An 18,192-nucleotide genomic window follows, 5' to 3' on the forward strand; every position below is an offset into this window, starting at 1 on the left:
TCTTTGTGTAAAACTGGTTCTAAATTTCTTACTATTTGTTAATACTGATCAATATTCAGCAGTGCATTGCACAGAAATACTTGCAATAATTATGTTTTTAAATCAAAAAAATTTTGATACTATGTATATCTTGGCTTGTAGAGTTATTTTATAACTTAATTGTGTTGGAATTTGGCATTTTATATAATTTTTCACACACTAGTGTTTCAAGAAAGGTTGATTGTTCATGTAAGTTATTATTGTTATTATTTTTTTTTTATTTGTTCAGTGCAATCATCACTGAACAGAAAGTTCATGCTTTTTCCTAATTTGTTTGGATTGGAGATTAGAAACTATTTTTTATACTGCAAACTATGTAAATTTAGATTTAAATTTGGCACCCTAAAATCTGTTAACTTGAATGATCCTTTTAATTTCAGAATAGGAAGAAAAAGAGGAAATGAACTGATAAAAGTAGAAACATAAATGTTAATAAACAGTAATATTGTCAACTGAAAAATATTTGTTATTATTCAGTACCAAAAAATGGAAATAATGCAGTACCAAAAAATGGAAATAATTAAGTTTGTAATAGGCTTGAATAATGTATTTATATTTCTTTATATCTGTTTCATAGAAGAGGGACTGAAAGTTAACAAATTATTTTATTCCATATTTAAAAATGATTTGCTTATGAACAAAACTGTGTTGAAAGTGATTTGCTTTTTTCCTTTTCTTATTCACCATTTTTCGTCTGTGTATTAAAAATAAATTTTATGTAATGTTTTAAAAGTGTGTTTCTTCTTTAGCTTGCCCATCCAATATTAAATTCCCTTAAGGATACAAGCAAGGAATGGGTTGTTGAATTATTGTACACATTTAACAGTGGAAATTTATCAAAGTATGAAGAACTACGTAAATTTTGGATAACACAGGTATGTTTGAATACATAATGTTTGTGTAGGCATATTCAGAGCAACTGTATGTAACAGATAATATAAATCATACATATATAAAATCTTTGTAAAAAAGTGTTTTTTTTTTTAAAGCTTCTAAAACATTAAACATTTTTAAAGCCATAGTGTTAGCATGATGTATATATAGTCAGAAACAGTACATTATACAGTCAAATACCGAAAATCCGCCAACTCCTGAAATCCGCGTTGGCTCTCAAAATATAAACATTCAGTTTATAGGTTCCGGAAACTGCAACATGGAGTACGAAATATCAAAGAAAAAATACTTACCCAATAATGACATCATAATTATCAAATAATAATGAGTCATAACGGAAATACCAAATTATTGACATCATGATAAAAGTTTTTTCCCCTCTAATCTGCATCGAGGTAAGAATGCAGACGATTCACTCAACTCTTCTTTCAAGTTCACGATTCACGTTGTATTTTCTGAGCTTTCTTATTTCACAAGATTATTTAGTGCTGCCTTTTTTTTATCCGGATATTTTGTGGATAAATTAAGAATATTTTTAATTTCAGCCCTTTTTAATACATTGACCGATAAGAAACGTTCTCATGATTTTACTGCTTGCAACGTTGAAAAATGTAAACACCTTGCATTGACGGTAATGCAAAACGTGCAAATTATGCAAAAGATGGAGGCAGGTTCCACTTTTCGGTTTATAGCAGAATCATATGGAATTGCGACATGATTGTGTATGATATACAGAAAAAAAAAAAAAAAAAGAAAAGAAAAGCTGTTGAAATTTTACAGCAACAGTGATTCTAACACTGGAATCCGAAACTGGAAATCTTTGCATGAAGCGAAATCGGTAAACCTGGATGCTGTGTACATATAATACAATGAATAATGTAATCAATTTATATATGTAATAATAATTTAATGCATATAATAAATTACTGCAATAATGTATATAATAATATTAAATGTATCTAATATGCCTTTTTTATTTTGCACTTTGAGTCTGAATATTATGATTTATCTTTTCTGTTCTGAAATCCACAAAATCCAAAAATCCGCACAACCTCTGGTCCCAAGCTTTGTGGATTTCTGGACCTTCTACTGTAGTATGAAATAGTAAATTATGCTTAGAAAAAGATGAATAAAATTTTTATAAAATATCTTTCTGATTCTAAAACATCCATTTCTTTACGTAGGCTGACCTTGCTGCCCATGAAATAGCTCTACGGCAAAAAATCTCATTGCTTTGTTTGATGGAAGTATGAATTCTTGATTCCTTCCGTGTATTTTTATCAGTATTTTTCTAAATTAGCATATTACTTATATACTGCATACCATATACTTACATATATTTTTAAAAATCCACTGTGATACACTATTTTGTATAAATATATTTAAATTCTTATTTGATATTTTGTTTTGATGTACATAAAATTCAAGTTTTATAAACTTCTGCTAAATGTAATTTTTGTGAGAGAAGCCAAGAATTCTAGATTTCATTAATATGTACTGTTCTAGTATCCTTTCTTTATTAGTTTATTTTATGAAATCTTGTTTTTCATTATATTTTTGATAATTATGCCTTTTTAAAAACATTTTAGATGACATTCAAACGACCTGGTAACAATCGGGTGTTAACATTTACTGAAATAGCAAATGAGACAAGGCTACCAGAGAATGAAGTAAGCACATCAAAGTCATAATTTCTTATAAGTTATGCAGTTATAGAAGGATTTATAGGAAGTTTGATTGTAGTATATGGAACAGTGCATTTAATGTAATTAATTAAAAATTTAAAAGCAGGGCAGATATAAATGAGAATGATGAAGTGGCTTTAAGGAACAAACATAGTTAAAAACCTTATTATAAAGTTACCCCTAAATACTTGGTAAAGGTAATCTGTGAAGGGGGTAACCTAATATACACAAACAACTGAGCAATGTAATCAAAGTTATAATATATAGAGAGGGAAAAGTAAGTGAATGAAATGTTAATATAATAAGGGTTAACAAAAATATTTTAAATAAAATTGAGTTTTTTAGTGATTGTAAATTATTCTTTAAATTTAAAAATGCATATAACCCTCCCTTCCTAAAGTTCCATAATTACTACTTGAAAACCCCTGAATTTGTAAAACATTCTGAATAATATCTTTGAATTGTAGCTTGCTGTAATTTCACAAAATATGAAATAATTTTTAAATCTTGAAACATTTTGAATTTGTTTTCATTTTTCTCTATGTATTATTAAAAATTTTACATTTCAGTAGAAAAATAATACCATAAGCAATGTTACATTATTAGAGGTTTCAAGTTCTGTCATTTTTTTTATATTTGAGAAGGGAAACATGCTAGTTAACTGTCTAGTGCATTTTATTTATACATTGTATATCAAGAAATTTTAAGGGAATAGTGTTTGAGTTACCTTTTAATGATTAATATTTTGTAAGTGAGTGCAGTCTTATAAAATTTATTATAGAATAACTGTTTTACTACTTTTATAAAGCAAATGTATTTTTTAAAAATTGATTTACAGGTAGAACTCTTGGTGATGAAAGCCTTGTCTTTGGGTTTGGTTAAAGGCTCTATAGATCAAGTTGATAAAACTGTAAATATGTCTTGGGTTCAGCCACGTGTTTTATCACTAGAACAGGTATGTTTAAAAGCATATATATATATATATATATATAATTGTGATAATTAATGTAATTGAATTAATTTAAAAAGAATAACTCAGTATATCAGAAGATTTTAAAGGATTGGCTGAAAACCTTATTAAAGTTTGAGTTACTGTCTGTAATTGCCATTTCTTAGAATTTATAAAACAACTGTCAAAAATAAATGTAATAGTTAAATCTCCTTTCTAGATTTCAAATATGAAGCAGAAGCTTGACCGTTGGTGCCAAGAAGTACAGAGTATGGAAGTGCTTTTGGAAAATAAGGCATATGATATTTTAACATAGTTTATTTATTAACTTCCAATCATTCATCATGCAATGTAAGCAGTTATATTGAATAAATATTTTAAGGACATTTCTGACCCAAATATTTATTTGTATAGCTAGAAACAGCTGTTTTGGGGGAAGAAAATTTTCTAAAAAAATTTTCATTTTCATGAATGCATAATAGTAGTCTAAATAATAAAATGGAATGTAAAAGTTGCTTAACTCTTGTAAAATTTATGAATGTATGTGGAATACAAACAATGGACAGAATACTGCAGTTTCCAACTTTATTCATAGTTTAATGTAAAGTTCTTTTAAAATAATACTTTCAGAGCATAGCATATTCAACACTGATTATAAGTATCTGTTAATTCAATTTTATACATGTCTTCCATGACGGGCTTTAACTATAAACCTTCTGGCCATGGCTTGGACTTTTACAATTTTCTTCACATGTGTCTCATATAGGCGGGAAAGATATTCTTCAGCATAATATTTTAAGAATACCTGGAAGAAATTTAAACACCATGAATAAAAAGGAATAATAATAATGTGTAATAAAATAGCCTAGTTAGCATTCATTTTTTCTCTGGACAGGCTGCTCAGGCCTGTCATTTTTCATTTTTCATTTTAAATCTATTTACATCCTGAATTTTCTCTCAGTTCTTCTAAAATTTTTCCTTCGTGTTATTTTTTGCTTTCTTTTCTTTTTTGTTGAGGGGGGTCATTAGTCTTATATTTTGAACCTGAATTCGTTCATGTAGTTTTGTTTTTTATAATTAGCCAACCCTGATAATTTAGTTAGGGTGACCAGTTTTCCATTCTGAAAGTAAGAGAGATTTAGCTAAAGATGGTATTAGTCCTTTTTTTTTTTTTAGGGGGGATGTGATGACATGACTCCAATAAATATTGATTTTGAATTGAATTTGATATTGAATTGATATTAAATATAAAGTAATACAAATACAAAGTAATACTTTCTGTAAATACCATCTAAACCCAGACAGTCATCTCCAGAGCCTCATACAACAAATGTACCTTGCTTTCGCTTGATAAATAATCATTTTTGTAGAGATTGAGAGTCCCACTTTTCTGTGGCCTAAAATCCAAGTATTCAGCTCTGCTTCATGTTCAGGCCATTGTGCAGTTCCCCTTCATAGATTATATTTACTGCAAGTTTTTTTTTTTTTTTTTTTTTAAGATCCTTTTTCTGATTCTGCCAAGTTCTTATTATTTTCTCAGTTGGAGGTGGCTCGAAATGCCTTTCTGCTGCTCTGTTTCCATGTTCTGTTTAAGTATACGTAATCACACGTAACTTGTGTGCTGTGTTATAGCAATGTCGACATTGTTTTTAAGCGATGACTTGCCAACAAATTTAAGAAAATTGCACAGTCGAAATTTCACACACTTAAAAGTCATTAAAAAAATTGGAAAGTTTAAATAAACATGTGATCGTCGATACAGCACATGCACATTCATTGAACTTTACGCAACTGTAATATTCCCACACTCCTTAAGGAAACAAGGAAGAAAAAAAAATAACCCGAACTCCAAATAGAGGAAATTTCCAGAAATGAATGTAATCAAGATCTGAGTACCGAAGTAAGATGCACCTCGTTTTTCAGACCTGTTTTCAAAGAAAAAAAAGTGTGTCTTGTATGCTGGCAAATATGGTATTTTTTTGTGGAGTCATATTGTAAGATATAGTTATTCTTGTGGATTCTCAATTTAAAAGTTATTTTTACTCAAAAAATAAACCTGCAGCAAATTTTCATCTGATCTGAATCTTAAAACAGAATGGTCAAATCTAGGCCAGACATTGACAACTTTTTTTGGCAGTGGGTGAAAATCCACCAAAATGTGTGTATTAAGATGTTTTGGGTCAGTGGTATTTTCATTTTAGATCAGTCTTGGTGAATAATAAGATAAATTTTATTGAGAAAAATAATTACGATATGCTTATAAAGTATTTCCTCCCTCCTTTTGGCATGCTTTCATGGTGTAATGGTAGCACACTTGGTGTGGATTCGAAAGGTCCAGGTTCGAGTCCTGGCGAGAGATTGCTTATACTTCAATTCTCCAGCTTAAAAATAACCAAATGATTCTAAAGTTATGCCTGAACTAAAAAGGTGAACGATAGTTCATCACAACCAGGATTTAGTGATAGGGTCTCCTAATTCCCAGTCGTCCTTTAAAAGGGGGAGTATATAAAGTATTTTCTTCCTCCTTTCAGCATGCCTTTATGGTGTAACTGAGCACACTTGGTGCATATTTGAGAGGTCCAGGCGAGGGCTTTGCTCATTTTTTACCTCTCTAGCTTCAAAATAACCTAATGACTCTACATACTTTAAACATAAAAATTAAAACTCTAATTATTATAAAAACAAGCATAACTGTATTTTTTTCTTCAAGATCAATAGCTTCTCAGATGCTAGTTTAGTTAAGTTTGGCTTGTCATTAGTTGTCTTATAGACAAATACAAGCATCTGAATTTTCAGCATTTAAGCTGCTTCTGTTCTTACTTAAAATAGCTATCATGTGCGAAAATATTTGCTCGCATTTATAAGTTGAACTGAATGTCGGTATAAAGGGTAACTTTCTTTGGGGTTAAGGAATTATGGATTATGGATTAGCATTGCAAACGTACTGATTTCTCCTTGAAATTATAAATGCATGTTTGTTTACTGTAAGTTTGTAATCAAGCAAAAATGTTATTGTTATTAGATATTTTTTATTTATTATTATTTTGTTATGTATCCTAATTGCTTATTCCATGCTCTCTAATTGCCTGCTCTTTGCCATTTTCTATATTTGATTTCATTTTATGAAAGCATTTTAACATATATCTGATTTTAAAGTTGTATTTTTAAACATTGTTCACCATAATAGGCTTTTTCTTTCTAAAATAATAATTATTTATAAAAATACATTAAATTAATTTTTTTGTTGCTTTTGATTACCAAATAAAGTATTCATTTATAAAGAAAACTGCATCTCTTTGAGTTTGTCTTTAATAAGAACCCAAGTGAAAGTTTTTTCTGTCTTTTTACAATTAGGTGTTAAAGTATTCATGAAATAAATAGTAGAAAAATATTCTCATAATGTTATATTTGTGATGATTAATTTGTTGCATTTGAGGGTTTATAAGATACAAACTGAATCACATCTCTCATATACTTTACCTTATTTAGTCCCATTTTCCAACCATCCATTTTAAGTCTGATCAATAAAAGCTGACAGTTCTGTTTATTTAATTCTACTTCTTCATCAAAATCGAAAGCTAGGTATTTGTATCTGGAAAAAAATTTAATAGCACATTAAGGTTTAGTATGATTATAATAAAAAAAATATAGTCTGTTTAGCAGAGCATTGAAATCATAAATAGTGTTGATTACCTATTGATCCTAATTGGCCAAATATAGTTTTATAATGGGCTAATTCCACAAATAAATTAATCATGTTTTGCAATCAAAAAATATTTATGATCTGTTTAAAGACATTTTATCAAACTTTGTAAAACCAGTCTGTGTTTTATCTTTTTATTCTATATATGATGTGATTTATGGTGAAATTAGAAAATCAGAAGAAAGATGAAGATTTGGTAATAGGAGCTGCAACTACAAAAGTAGTGGAAGAACTTTCAATAGAAGACAAAAATAAGTTTTATCTTCATGTTAGAAGTTACTTCTGTCGAGTATGTGATTACATACATAAATTTCCAGTCAACGATGATTTTGCATGCTAAAGTTGCTGATGTTTCTGCTCTAGCAAATGCATCTTTTTCTGATATAAAGTACTTTTTGAACAGATTACCTGTGTTACTTCATTTAATCATGAAAGATGATGATATTGATGTTGCCACCGATAAAATATTGCAGTTTACAATTAGAAAACTTGGATGTAGTTATAAAATCAGCTAGGATTGACACCCAGTGGAGTTTAATTGGAAAACAAGTTAATTGTAAAAGGTGCTGATGGAATTTTAAAATATAGTGAACTGTGTAGAATTATGTTGGCCATCATGGCAGTTCCCCATAGTAATGCAGAGTGTGAGAGGATTTTCAGTATTGTTGTGAAAAAGATGACTAAATTTGGATCTAAAGTTAGTGATGACACATTAGAAAAACTTTTATTAGCAAAAGCAGTTCTATGTGGGAATTGCTATTAACAAAATTATGAAGTTTCTTTCTTAACGAAAGCAAAATCTGCCATTGTTCATAACATTTGTATGAAAACTGATTTAAAGTGCCTTTTTTTTTTTTTTTTTTTTTTCTTAAACGATGCAAGTAGTAAAAATGTTTTTTATGTGTAAGGTATTTTTGTGTTAGTTGCATTTAAGAATTAGTAACTATTTAAAGTTAATTCATTATCAAAAACTATATTTTTATCATTTAAAAAGTCTTTTTTAACATTGTGAAAAATCTGATGTCTTAAAAAAATCTCCTGATTTTTGAGTGTATTAGGCTGGAAAGTATGAAATTGAAATTATGCTAAATGAAAGTCATATTAAAGTTCCTGAGTGGTCAGTGATTAATGCAAGTTTAAATTATAAAAAGGCTTATTTAATCTTTTCTATTACAGTACAAAGTCCGAAATCCGGACTGGTTGGGACCTTGGCGATTCCGGATGTGGTATTTTTCCACATAATAAATCATCAATTTAAATCTGGTAAGATGGCATGCAGAAACTATACAATTAAAAATATGAAATTGTAATTTATGAAATAAAGAACAATTATAATCTAAATGGTATCAAAATTTATCCCCCTCCCCCCCAAAAAAGGCTTAATATTTATTTGTTTACTTTTTTAAACATTTCTGTCAATGTAAGTTGCTTAAGATGCTTTCACAAAAAATTCAAAAAGTTCCTTTTTCTTTTTTCTTGTGTTATATACAGTGGACTTTCCAATGCCATACTCCTCACATAATTTTGAGACGGATACGCCTTTATCCATTTTTTGCAGCAATTCCACTTTTTGTTTAATGGACATCGAAACACGGTTTCACTTTGTAGATCCTTTGGCAACTCCAGTATTGAAAACTCTTTTCAACATAATCTAAAGTTCAAGCTTAGTTTTTATAAAATTGCCGTAATAATAACAGTCTGCAAAAAATAATAAGCTGGATCAAATTAGAAGATCAGGGAGCAGTGCAGTCTGCTACGTTAATTGAAATGCCTTAGAATCAGTAAAGATAATTTTAGCCTAGCTTAATAGCGTCCGTTATACATTATTGGCTGTTTATCACAAGATTGGCGATGAAAACCAAGTTGTTTGGCTAAATTTTGTCTTGCTCATACTGTGTCCTGAATTAAGCCTGAATTGTATTAGTTTAGTTATTTACTATACCTACGTTTATTTCTTGCACATGCTTCAAACTAATCCGAGTCCTCAATAAATAAACTCCCACATATACTTAAGGCTTTATCTAGGGCCGGCGCTTGATACTGCCTGCTGCTGTCTCTATGGGTCCTAAATTCTGCTACAAAATGCTTTCCTAAGTTTTAAATTTTCACCGTGCCTAAACTTTGGTCCCAGTGCTTTCCCTAAATCATAAAACTTCTTTTCTCTTAATTTTGCCACTCAGTGCTTCCCCAAATTCCAAAAATTTCATCTTCTTTAAATTCTGCCATCCAGTGTCAACATATTTTGCCACCGCTTCTGGATTTATGGTGAATAACATATCAGTTATTCTTAATTAAAATAACACTAAATGTAATCTTTTTGCATTTTTAGCATATAAAAAGAATTTTTTGTTGTCAACATTTCTTGGAGCATTTAAAAATCTATAATCATCGCCAAGCGTAATGTGAGCGTAAAAGGTTGCCATACTCTTGTTATTTAATTACTAATATAAGAAAGGTTCAGACATCACAGCATGAGTTATTGTTGAAGCTGTCATGTATTGATAAGCATGCGGTGATGAAAGCAAAATATAATAAATAATGGGTCGGCGTCAGGGATATAAAATAGGTGAATGTTTCGGTTTGAGATGTATGCCAAGAAGATACTCGGCTACGGAGCCCAGTTATTAATCTCACAAATTTATGCTTACATGATTGTTTTTCCATAACGAGGTATTTTATTTAGTGCTTAAGAGAAATTAAAAATCAGAATTTTTAAGTGAAAATCTCCACATGTTTTATTATGGAAGCAAAAATCAAATGTGCATGCGTAAAGCATTAATAAAAATATTTGTGGTTTTGAGGTCCGAATTTTAGATCATTTCGGATAATGGATGTCCGGATTTCGGACTTTGTACTGTATTAAAGTTGTCTGTTTTATGAATTATTTTAAAGAATATTACAATATTTCTATTAATTTGAAACGTTTAATAAGAGGTTAGTAATTCTTGCAACATCTCAAACATTTTCACTAATATTAACTCACTAATACTCAATTAGGACCATTAATAATAATCAGACAGTTGTCACTAAATGTTTAAATGAAGGGAAGAGTCGCATAATTCTCATTACAAATGGGCCCACCAGCGGCCGAGCGGTAAAATCGCTGAACATTGGTATTTTGGTTCGAAGTTCGAATCCTGTGAATGGGCTGGCTGTATAGGCAGTTTTGTAATTTTCTCCAGGTGTAACATGTATATGAGCCAATTTTCCTTAAAAGGTCCTCCATGAAGGCATCCCTCCCCTTAGGCAGACAGCCCTCGATGCTTTACCATAAACACATAAACAAAACCTCATTACCAATAGAAAATCAGAAATCACTTTAAAGGATGTGCTATTTTTGTGACAAGCATTCAACCAATTTGTGAAGCAAAGGGGAAAAGACTTTTGAAATAAATATTGAGAAGTGCTTTTCAAGCAAACACATAAACAGCAAGCTAGTATGCTTTGCCATAATCTACCAAACCAAACCATGGATGATAAGAGAGCAATACATTTACAATTTATAGATTATTGTGTATATATATTGTGTAAACCAAAATGTCCATATGATTTCTTTCATTGCAATATTCATTTCGTGGGTGAGATACAACAACAAATATTGCACCTTGAAGTTTACCTGTATGAAAAAGCCATATTTTACTACTTGCATATTAAAAAAATGTCATTACTACCTGTTAAGGAATTCTGAAAACGATAGTCTTCGTGCATAACCCTTTTGCCTTATCATGATAGTTTCCATGAGTTTAAAAGCACGCAGCTGGTGTACGACATACTGAGGATCAAATCGAATGTCTTCTCGGCACGAATCAGTAGGCTGCATACATACGACCAAATGTGGGAAGTCTTCAGTTATCCCTTCAAGCAGTTTCGGTAAAAGAAACCGTGTTTGTTCTGCTAAAGACGAGTTCTCATCTGATAGCTAGAAAAAAATATGATCGATATTATCATCATTGCACATATTATCAGGGAAAATTGAATAATATGTAAAGTCATGAAATGAGAAAATCAGAATACATAAGTTCTTCACATATTTGACTGATCAAGAAGGCTGGAATGTTATTGAAACGCAACCCCCTTTTTTAAACTAGCAGATACATTTTGGATGCCGAAAAATTTTAATAGATGTAATACGTATACAGATGTAATACAGAGCTTGGAAAACGAGTGGCCATACTGAATGTAATTAAAACTGAGTAAAAATTTTAAATTTACAAAAAATGAGAAAATAGTTTGAAAGGGTGTATTACAGGCTAATTATCAATAGGAATTAAATGGATAGAACATTTATTGCAATGCAAGAATGAGTTTTGAAGACTACTAAAGTATTTAAGTGTTTACATATTAGGTTATTATGCTGACTGATTGAAATTTTCAGTCTTTATTCTTAGTTGCAAGATGGGTGATTAAAAACTTTTAGCGCGTATATGTGCAGTTTTTCGATTTTCAAAATAATGTCATTTAAAAATTTTCTTTTCCAAATATACTTCATATGGCATTTATTTATGATTATTATTGCACTCGATTATGATTATTACAGGATTCTTATTAGCACACAGTATTTGATAAAATACAAATACATTGATTGATAAATAAATATATGTGCTATTGTATATTGTAAAGAGAAATGATGAATGGTACGTGAATGGTATGAAGCATATTTTCTTTTTTTTTTACTTCATATAAGACACATACGTTCGAGCTTACCAAGATTGCACTAATCAAGTTGTTTCTATTAATGCAAAAGCTAGCTACTGTTGGAACATTGCTGAATGCATTTGAAAATAGTTATGAACCAGTGAGATGAGCGAGATATGATTTAATGTTGTTGCCCTCAATTATGGGAAAATGAAAATGACTGCTTATAATGGAAAACATCTGGGAAAGAAAACTCTTAGCAGGATTAGCAGAACATTGGTAATATTTAAGCAGAGCTAATAAATAGCCTTTCTCTTCCCTCTCCCAATAGAAAGCAATGAAGTAAGTCTGATTGGATTGTTATGCATTGTTCTTCAGTTTGAAGAACTGACTTAATTGGTAGGTAGCTAAAGGTCAATGTTATTACATATGAAAAGGAGTGCAAAGGATTACTTCATTCTAATTGCAAAAATTGTATGAGAAGCTCAGGTAAAATTTTCGCATGTAGCATTCGACAGATTTTGAGAAATGGTACATGACTGACGAATGATGATCTAGATCGGTAGTCTTAAACAGCCAAAAGTTTCATTTCAAGAAACTAGAAACGGCTCAGAGACACTGGTGATGTATACAGGTAACTAAATCAAAGTCGGAAATGGACCACAGCAGACTGACTCTTAGGATAAAAATTGGACTTTGGCAAAAGTTGTTTCAAGTATTTGGCAACAGCTGATATCAGCCGAGATTGCTAAGGAGCTTGGTGCAGCTGCAGTATTTTGACTATCCAGCTGTACTGTGAATAACAGGCTGCATAAAAGATGTATATAAAAAAAATTAAAATAAACCAGTACAAGAAATTGTTTTTTCTTGTAATGGTTTATTTTAATTTTTCAGAATTCTAATTCTACATTAAGGATTTCTTGAACTTTATTTATTGAATTTCACCTTTTTGTCTGAAACACTGGTTCTAAATTTCTTTTTTTTTTAATGTACATATATATATATATATATATGTAATATTAGCACAACTTTGGAAACATTAATGTAAGAACACTGAGATGTAGATGCGTAGAAATGCTGGTTGCAAATATACTTGATGCTTAGAACGTCCATCCATTTGAAGAATAAGCAGTCAAGCTGGATTAAATTCTATATTTATTTAAATTTAGATTTGTGGCCACAATTCACTTGGAACTCCAATCGTGCCTATTTCCAGAACAATTTTGATACTATTGTGATCATAGCACATACAGGATTGTAGCAAAGTGACTGGCCACGAGGAAAGCACAAGCAAAAAAGGGAAGAGTGTCGCAGTACTTCAGAGGAAGAAGAGAGGAAGTCAAGTTTCAGTTCGAGTTAGTTTTAGTTTACAATTATTTTGATTGGGCAAGGGATATCTGCAGTAAGCAATACGTAAGATCACATGATTAATTTTAATGATGCAGTTTAAACTTATGGGTCTATTTCTAAGAGAGAGAGATGAAGTCCCCCAAGTAAATAAAAAATAAAAGAAGTTGTAGCCAATTAAAATTAGAAGTTTGCTTTCATACTTTTTATCTTGCATATATAATATTTTCTAGTAGATTATTGAACATAGTATTGCCTTTGAAAATAAAATAGTTAAGTTAGAATTCTATTGAAACCAATTTACACATTAGCATATCTTGAATTATTAAAATGGAATACAGTACAAAGTCTTTAATCCAGAATTGTCGGGACTTCGGCGATTCCGGATTAAGGTTTTTTCCGAATTATAGATCATCAATTTAAATCTGCTAAGATGGCATGCAGAAATTATAAAATTAAAAATATGAAACCTTAATTTAATATAGAGCAATTATGATCTAAAGGGTATCAAAATTTACAAAAAAAAAAAAAAAAAAAAAAAGAAGCTTAATATTTATTTGTTTACTTTATTAAACATTCCTTTCAATGTAAGTTGTTTAAGTTGCTTCATTTTATGTTCTAATACTTTCTCTTTAATTCTATAAACAGACATAATTTCTTGTTCAGTTACAAAGTTCCTCAAGTCCTGTAATTGCTGTGCCGAGAATACCGACTACTTGTCATTCGAAATTTTTTCGTTTTCACTAACCTCTCTGTCACTTTCTTCATGCCTTTATCCATTTTTTGCAGCAATTTCACTTTTTGTTTGATGGACATTGAAACATGCTTTCACTTTGTAGATCCTTTGGCAGATCCAGAATCGGAAACTCTTTTTGACATAATCAAAAGTTCAGTTCAAGCTTACTTTTTATAAAATTGCTCTAACAGTCTGCAAAAAATAATAAGCCTGATCCAATTAGAAGATTAAGAAACAACACAATCTGCAACATTAACTGAAATAGATAATTAGATCATTTTAGCCTAGCTTATACCGTCAGTTATACATTAAAAGTATACGTAGGAGCTACGCATGCGCAGAAAGTTTGTAGCTTTGAGATTTGAATTATAGACGTCTGGATTAAAGACTTTGTACTGTAATTAAAAGCAAAATTACAACCAACAAAATAGGTAATTCTAGTCATTGACAGAAATTAGTTGATTTTTCAAGGGAATATATATATAAATAAATATATATACTCACATACACTACTGCAAATATTTACAAAACATAAAGACAAACATGCATATATACAGTCAAAAGTCGTTAATTCGGACACCCATAATCCGGAATGATCTATAATCCGGACCTCAAAGCTAAAAACTTTCTGCGCATGCGCCGCGTTGGCACATGCGCACAGGCGTTTTACGCGTGCGCGTAAGACCTTGACTACTGCGCATATGCGTGTGCGCAAGTGCAGAATACGTTTTCGCCTGCGCGTTTAATGTATAACGGACGGTGTAAACTAAAATTATCTAATTATCTATTTCAGTTAATTTTAATGATTGCGTTGTTCCTTAATCTTTGATTTGGATCCCGCTTATTATTTTTTGCAGACTGTAAGAGCAATTTTATAAAAGTAAACCTGAAATTTCGATTATGTCAAATAGAATTTCCGATGCTGGAACTTCCAAAGGATCTACAAAATGAAAGTGTGTTTCGATGTCCAACAAACAAAAAGTGGAACTACTCCAAAAAATGGATAGACATGAAGAATGTGACAGAGAGGTTAGTGAAAACGAAAAAATTTCGTTTGACAAGTTAGTCGGTATTCTCGGCACAGCAATTAACGGGACTTGAACAGCGGAACTTTGTAACTGAAAAAGAAATTATGTCTGTTTATAGAATTAAAGAGAAAGTATTATCACATAAAACGAAGCAACTTAAATAACTTACATTGAAAGAAATGTTTAATAAAGTAAACAAATAAATATTAAGCTTTTTTTTTTGTAAATTTTGATACCCTTTAGATCATAATTGTTCTTTATTTCATTAATTATGGTTTTATATTTTTAATTTTAGAATTTCTGCATGCCATCTTACGAGATTTAAACTGATGATCTATAATCCGGAATCGCCGAAGTCCCTACGAGTCCGGATTAACGACTTTTGACTGTATATACATATTCACTCTCATTTTGTTAAAAATAAATCCTTCTGCAATTTTCATGCAATTCAAGTTTGAGAGCAACGATGTAGAGATAATCGTGTTTGGAGTTTCACAGGCTGGAGCCAAACTTTTTTTATTGTTGAGTCTTGTTTTTGTTTACAGAGTTATTCCAAATGTCTTAGAATCTGAAAGTAGCAAAACACATGCAATAAGCCTCAAGGCATTTGTACAAAGATGATGGAATTATGCTATGAGCTGGCATCATTTTGAACGGCTACTTTATGCATTTATCAAGACAGCAGTGCGTGCTGAAATACGAGGTTCTTGATTCTTACATCAAGTTGTTTAGGAAAAAGTTGTTGGTTAAATCTTCCTTCTAATGAACAAATGCTTTTTTCATCGCTAATTCCTTCTAATGTTTATTCCGATGGCTCTGCACTTTGACGCATTATCTTGAAAGAGAAGTAATCCAGTGGAAGGAGTGGGCCGCATGTTTTCTGAATTTAAATCTGATAGAACATTGGTGGGATGCACTAAATTGCTGACTTGCATCACTGTAGCTCCTGGCATTCTATTTCGCATTCTTCAATGGCTTTAAGGCACTATTTATCTTGAATATACTTTGTTAACATAGGAAATCTTGGACAATCAAACGCATAGCACGGAAAATCTCAATAAAGCTTGCATTTTGGTCAAGGTTTATCAAACCTTATTACTTTTTTGTTGTATCTCTAAAACGTCGTGTGACGCCAACGTTTAACTACTCGACAACATATTCCAATTCTTATATTAGTATTTTAATTGTTATTCTTTTAATTTTTCCTGCTAATGTGTGCCTTCATCATACGATGCGAGTAAAAGTGTAGCTATACTTCCTTGTAAATTGACTTGCATTTATCAATTTATTCAAAGATTCGAGACTTAGCTCTTATACTGTCAAACTTATGAAGACATGCTATGAAATAAACATGAAATGTACTATTGTGCTGTGTAACTAGTTTTCACATTAAAATATTATGTCTGTCTGCGTATCGTTTTTTAACACATTATTATTTGAGACTGAATTATGCACTAATATAAACAAGCATCTTTTAAATTATTCGATACTTACTTTATTGGCAATGGCTGATGTTATTTGATCATCAGTTCCTTTAAAAGTTTCTATGAATTCCATCTCATTTATATTGCTAATATTTTCTACTGTTAGCTGTTGAATATTGTATGATACCTGCAAATATTTTTATAGCTTTTAATTTACTTTAGATTTTTGTTGTTAACATACATGCACTTATAAAAATTAAACAAGATTAAAAGAATGAAGCATATATTTTATCGTTTTAGATTTAAAGAACTTAATGTTAAAAGGGAAAGCATATATATTATTTTATTATTGGCATCAGAAACAGAGAAATAATGGAAATTTATGCTAAAGAAACTGAAATGATACTCATTTAAAATGGATGCATATTTTAGTAAGATTTTGATGTTTTTAATTCTTGGTAAAGAAAGTGTAATTTAAGAAAATGTTTATTAGCAGACCTGAAAAATAATAGAAAGTAGGGTGGTTGCAATGAAATATGGCTGAGAAAGTGTGAATTCAAAAGTGTGAAGTCATACACACTGAAGTTATACTTTAGAAAGCAGTTCTGTATAATAATGAAGCAAAAAGTGTACTTTGTTAAAATTTCTGAGCAAACTTTTATGCCGTTAAACTAATAAAGCTCCATAAATTATTTAAATTTATACAAAAATGAAAATTTTAAACTCAAGTATGATTCACTAAAGTATTTTAATTTTAATAATAATAAAAATTTAAAATTATGCTAAAAAATTCAATAATGTTTCTTACATGCTTTATTTTATAAATAAAACATTGAAATCTGGAAACTTCTGACTGCAGTTTAGTCATCTAAGAAAAGTTTATGATTAAAATTTTAAAAACATAAAATAGGGTGAAAAAAATCAGTTACATAACATAACTGCATTATTATAAAATAAGCTACAGATATGAATCAATACTTGCGGTGCAGCATGAAAGATTTTAGTCTTTTGTGTGTTTGCGTAGTGGCAGGCAGCACTTGCCAAAAGCTGCATCAATATTCCTTCTTCTCTTTGTGTATCTTCAGCTTTCAAGGCATAATCATGTTTGCAAAGTTTATCTTTTCCATAGAGGATCCCCATGTGTAAGGTGAATACGAACACATTACACATAGAAGCTCTTAGAAATTTCTTCACTAAGTTACCCATTCTTATAGTCAGATAGCCTTCGTAACCTTGGGTAATTAACCTCTAGCTGTTCAAAAAAGAAAAAAATTGCAAAAGCAAGTAATGCAAACAAAACTTGCATTTTTAAAGGGTTCAGTTAATTAGCCTAGAATTAAAATAAATGTGTTATATATATATATATATAAAGAAGGGGTAGTGCATCGTTTAAGCGGCCATCTCGATCAATCACCAAAATTGGTAACTTAATCGAAAGATTTTGAACGTGTTTAATTCAATGATTACGATATTGTTCACATGGAATTATCGATTCAATATTTTTCTTTCGTTGAAATGTTTACCATTAACATAATAAATTGGAAAAGAAGCAGTTTTTCTTTATTTTTGATATAAGTATATATAACGTGCAACATATTTTATCTTCACGCTCATTTTAGTCTAAGTGATATGTGATGGCATTCCTTTACTTTTTTGCCTCTGAAATGCAGGTTATTTTTAACTTTGCATCAAACAAAACCTAAGAAGTCGTTTCTTTGTGATATCATTTTTTTTCGTATGCTTCATTTTTTT

General features: G+C 30.3%; 2 protein-coding genes across 5 annotated transcripts in view; one reads left to right on the forward strand and one right to left on the reverse strand.

The window, feature by feature from the left end:
* Positions 1-3,953, forward strand: part of Rpn9 (regulatory particle non-ATPase 9) — a 39,044-nt gene extending 35,091 nt beyond the window's left edge. Inside the window, exons 9-13 of the mRNA XM_035353279.2 lie at positions 789-914; positions 2,118-2,180; positions 2,523-2,603; positions 3,457-3,573; positions 3,788-3,953. Of these exons, the coding sequence (XP_035209170.1) occupies positions 789-914; positions 2,118-2,180; positions 2,523-2,603; positions 3,457-3,573; positions 3,788-3,883 (483 nt within the window). The 3' untranslated portion in view covers positions 3,884-3,953. The remainder of the gene's footprint in view (positions 1-788; positions 915-2,117; positions 2,181-2,522; positions 2,604-3,456; positions 3,574-3,787) is intronic.
* A 182-nt stretch (positions 3,954-4,135) lies between these two features.
* The window catches only part of ninaC (STKc_myosinIII_N_like and MYSc_Myo21 domain-containing protein ninaC), a 232,689-nt gene continuing 218,632 nt past the window's right edge, over positions 4,136-18,192 (reverse strand). For 2 of the 4 annotated variants that reach the window (XM_085816856.1, XM_085816855.1), the window contains exons 21-25: positions 17,249-17,308; positions 16,511-16,627; positions 10,942-11,189; positions 7,048-7,159; positions 4,136-4,372 (exon numbers count right to left, since the gene is read on the reverse strand). In XM_085816856.1, the coding sequence (XP_085672982.1) occupies positions 4,244-4,372; positions 7,048-7,159; positions 10,942-11,189; positions 16,511-16,627; positions 17,249-17,308 (666 nt within the window). In that variant the 3' untranslated portion in view covers positions 4,136-4,243. The remainder of the gene's footprint in view (positions 4,373-7,047; positions 7,160-10,941; positions 11,190-16,510; positions 16,628-17,248; positions 17,309-18,192) is intronic. The other 2 variants (XM_085816858.1, XM_085816857.1) reach the window with 1 other exon arrangement.

The sequence above is a fragment of the Stegodyphus dumicola genome, chromosome 5 (genome assembly GCF_044657685.1).
Source record: "Stegodyphus dumicola isolate Sdum_Otavi_A_Nest chromosome 5, ASM4465768v1".
Lineage (NCBI taxonomy): Eukaryota > Metazoa > Arthropoda > Arachnida > Araneae > Eresidae > Stegodyphus > Stegodyphus dumicola.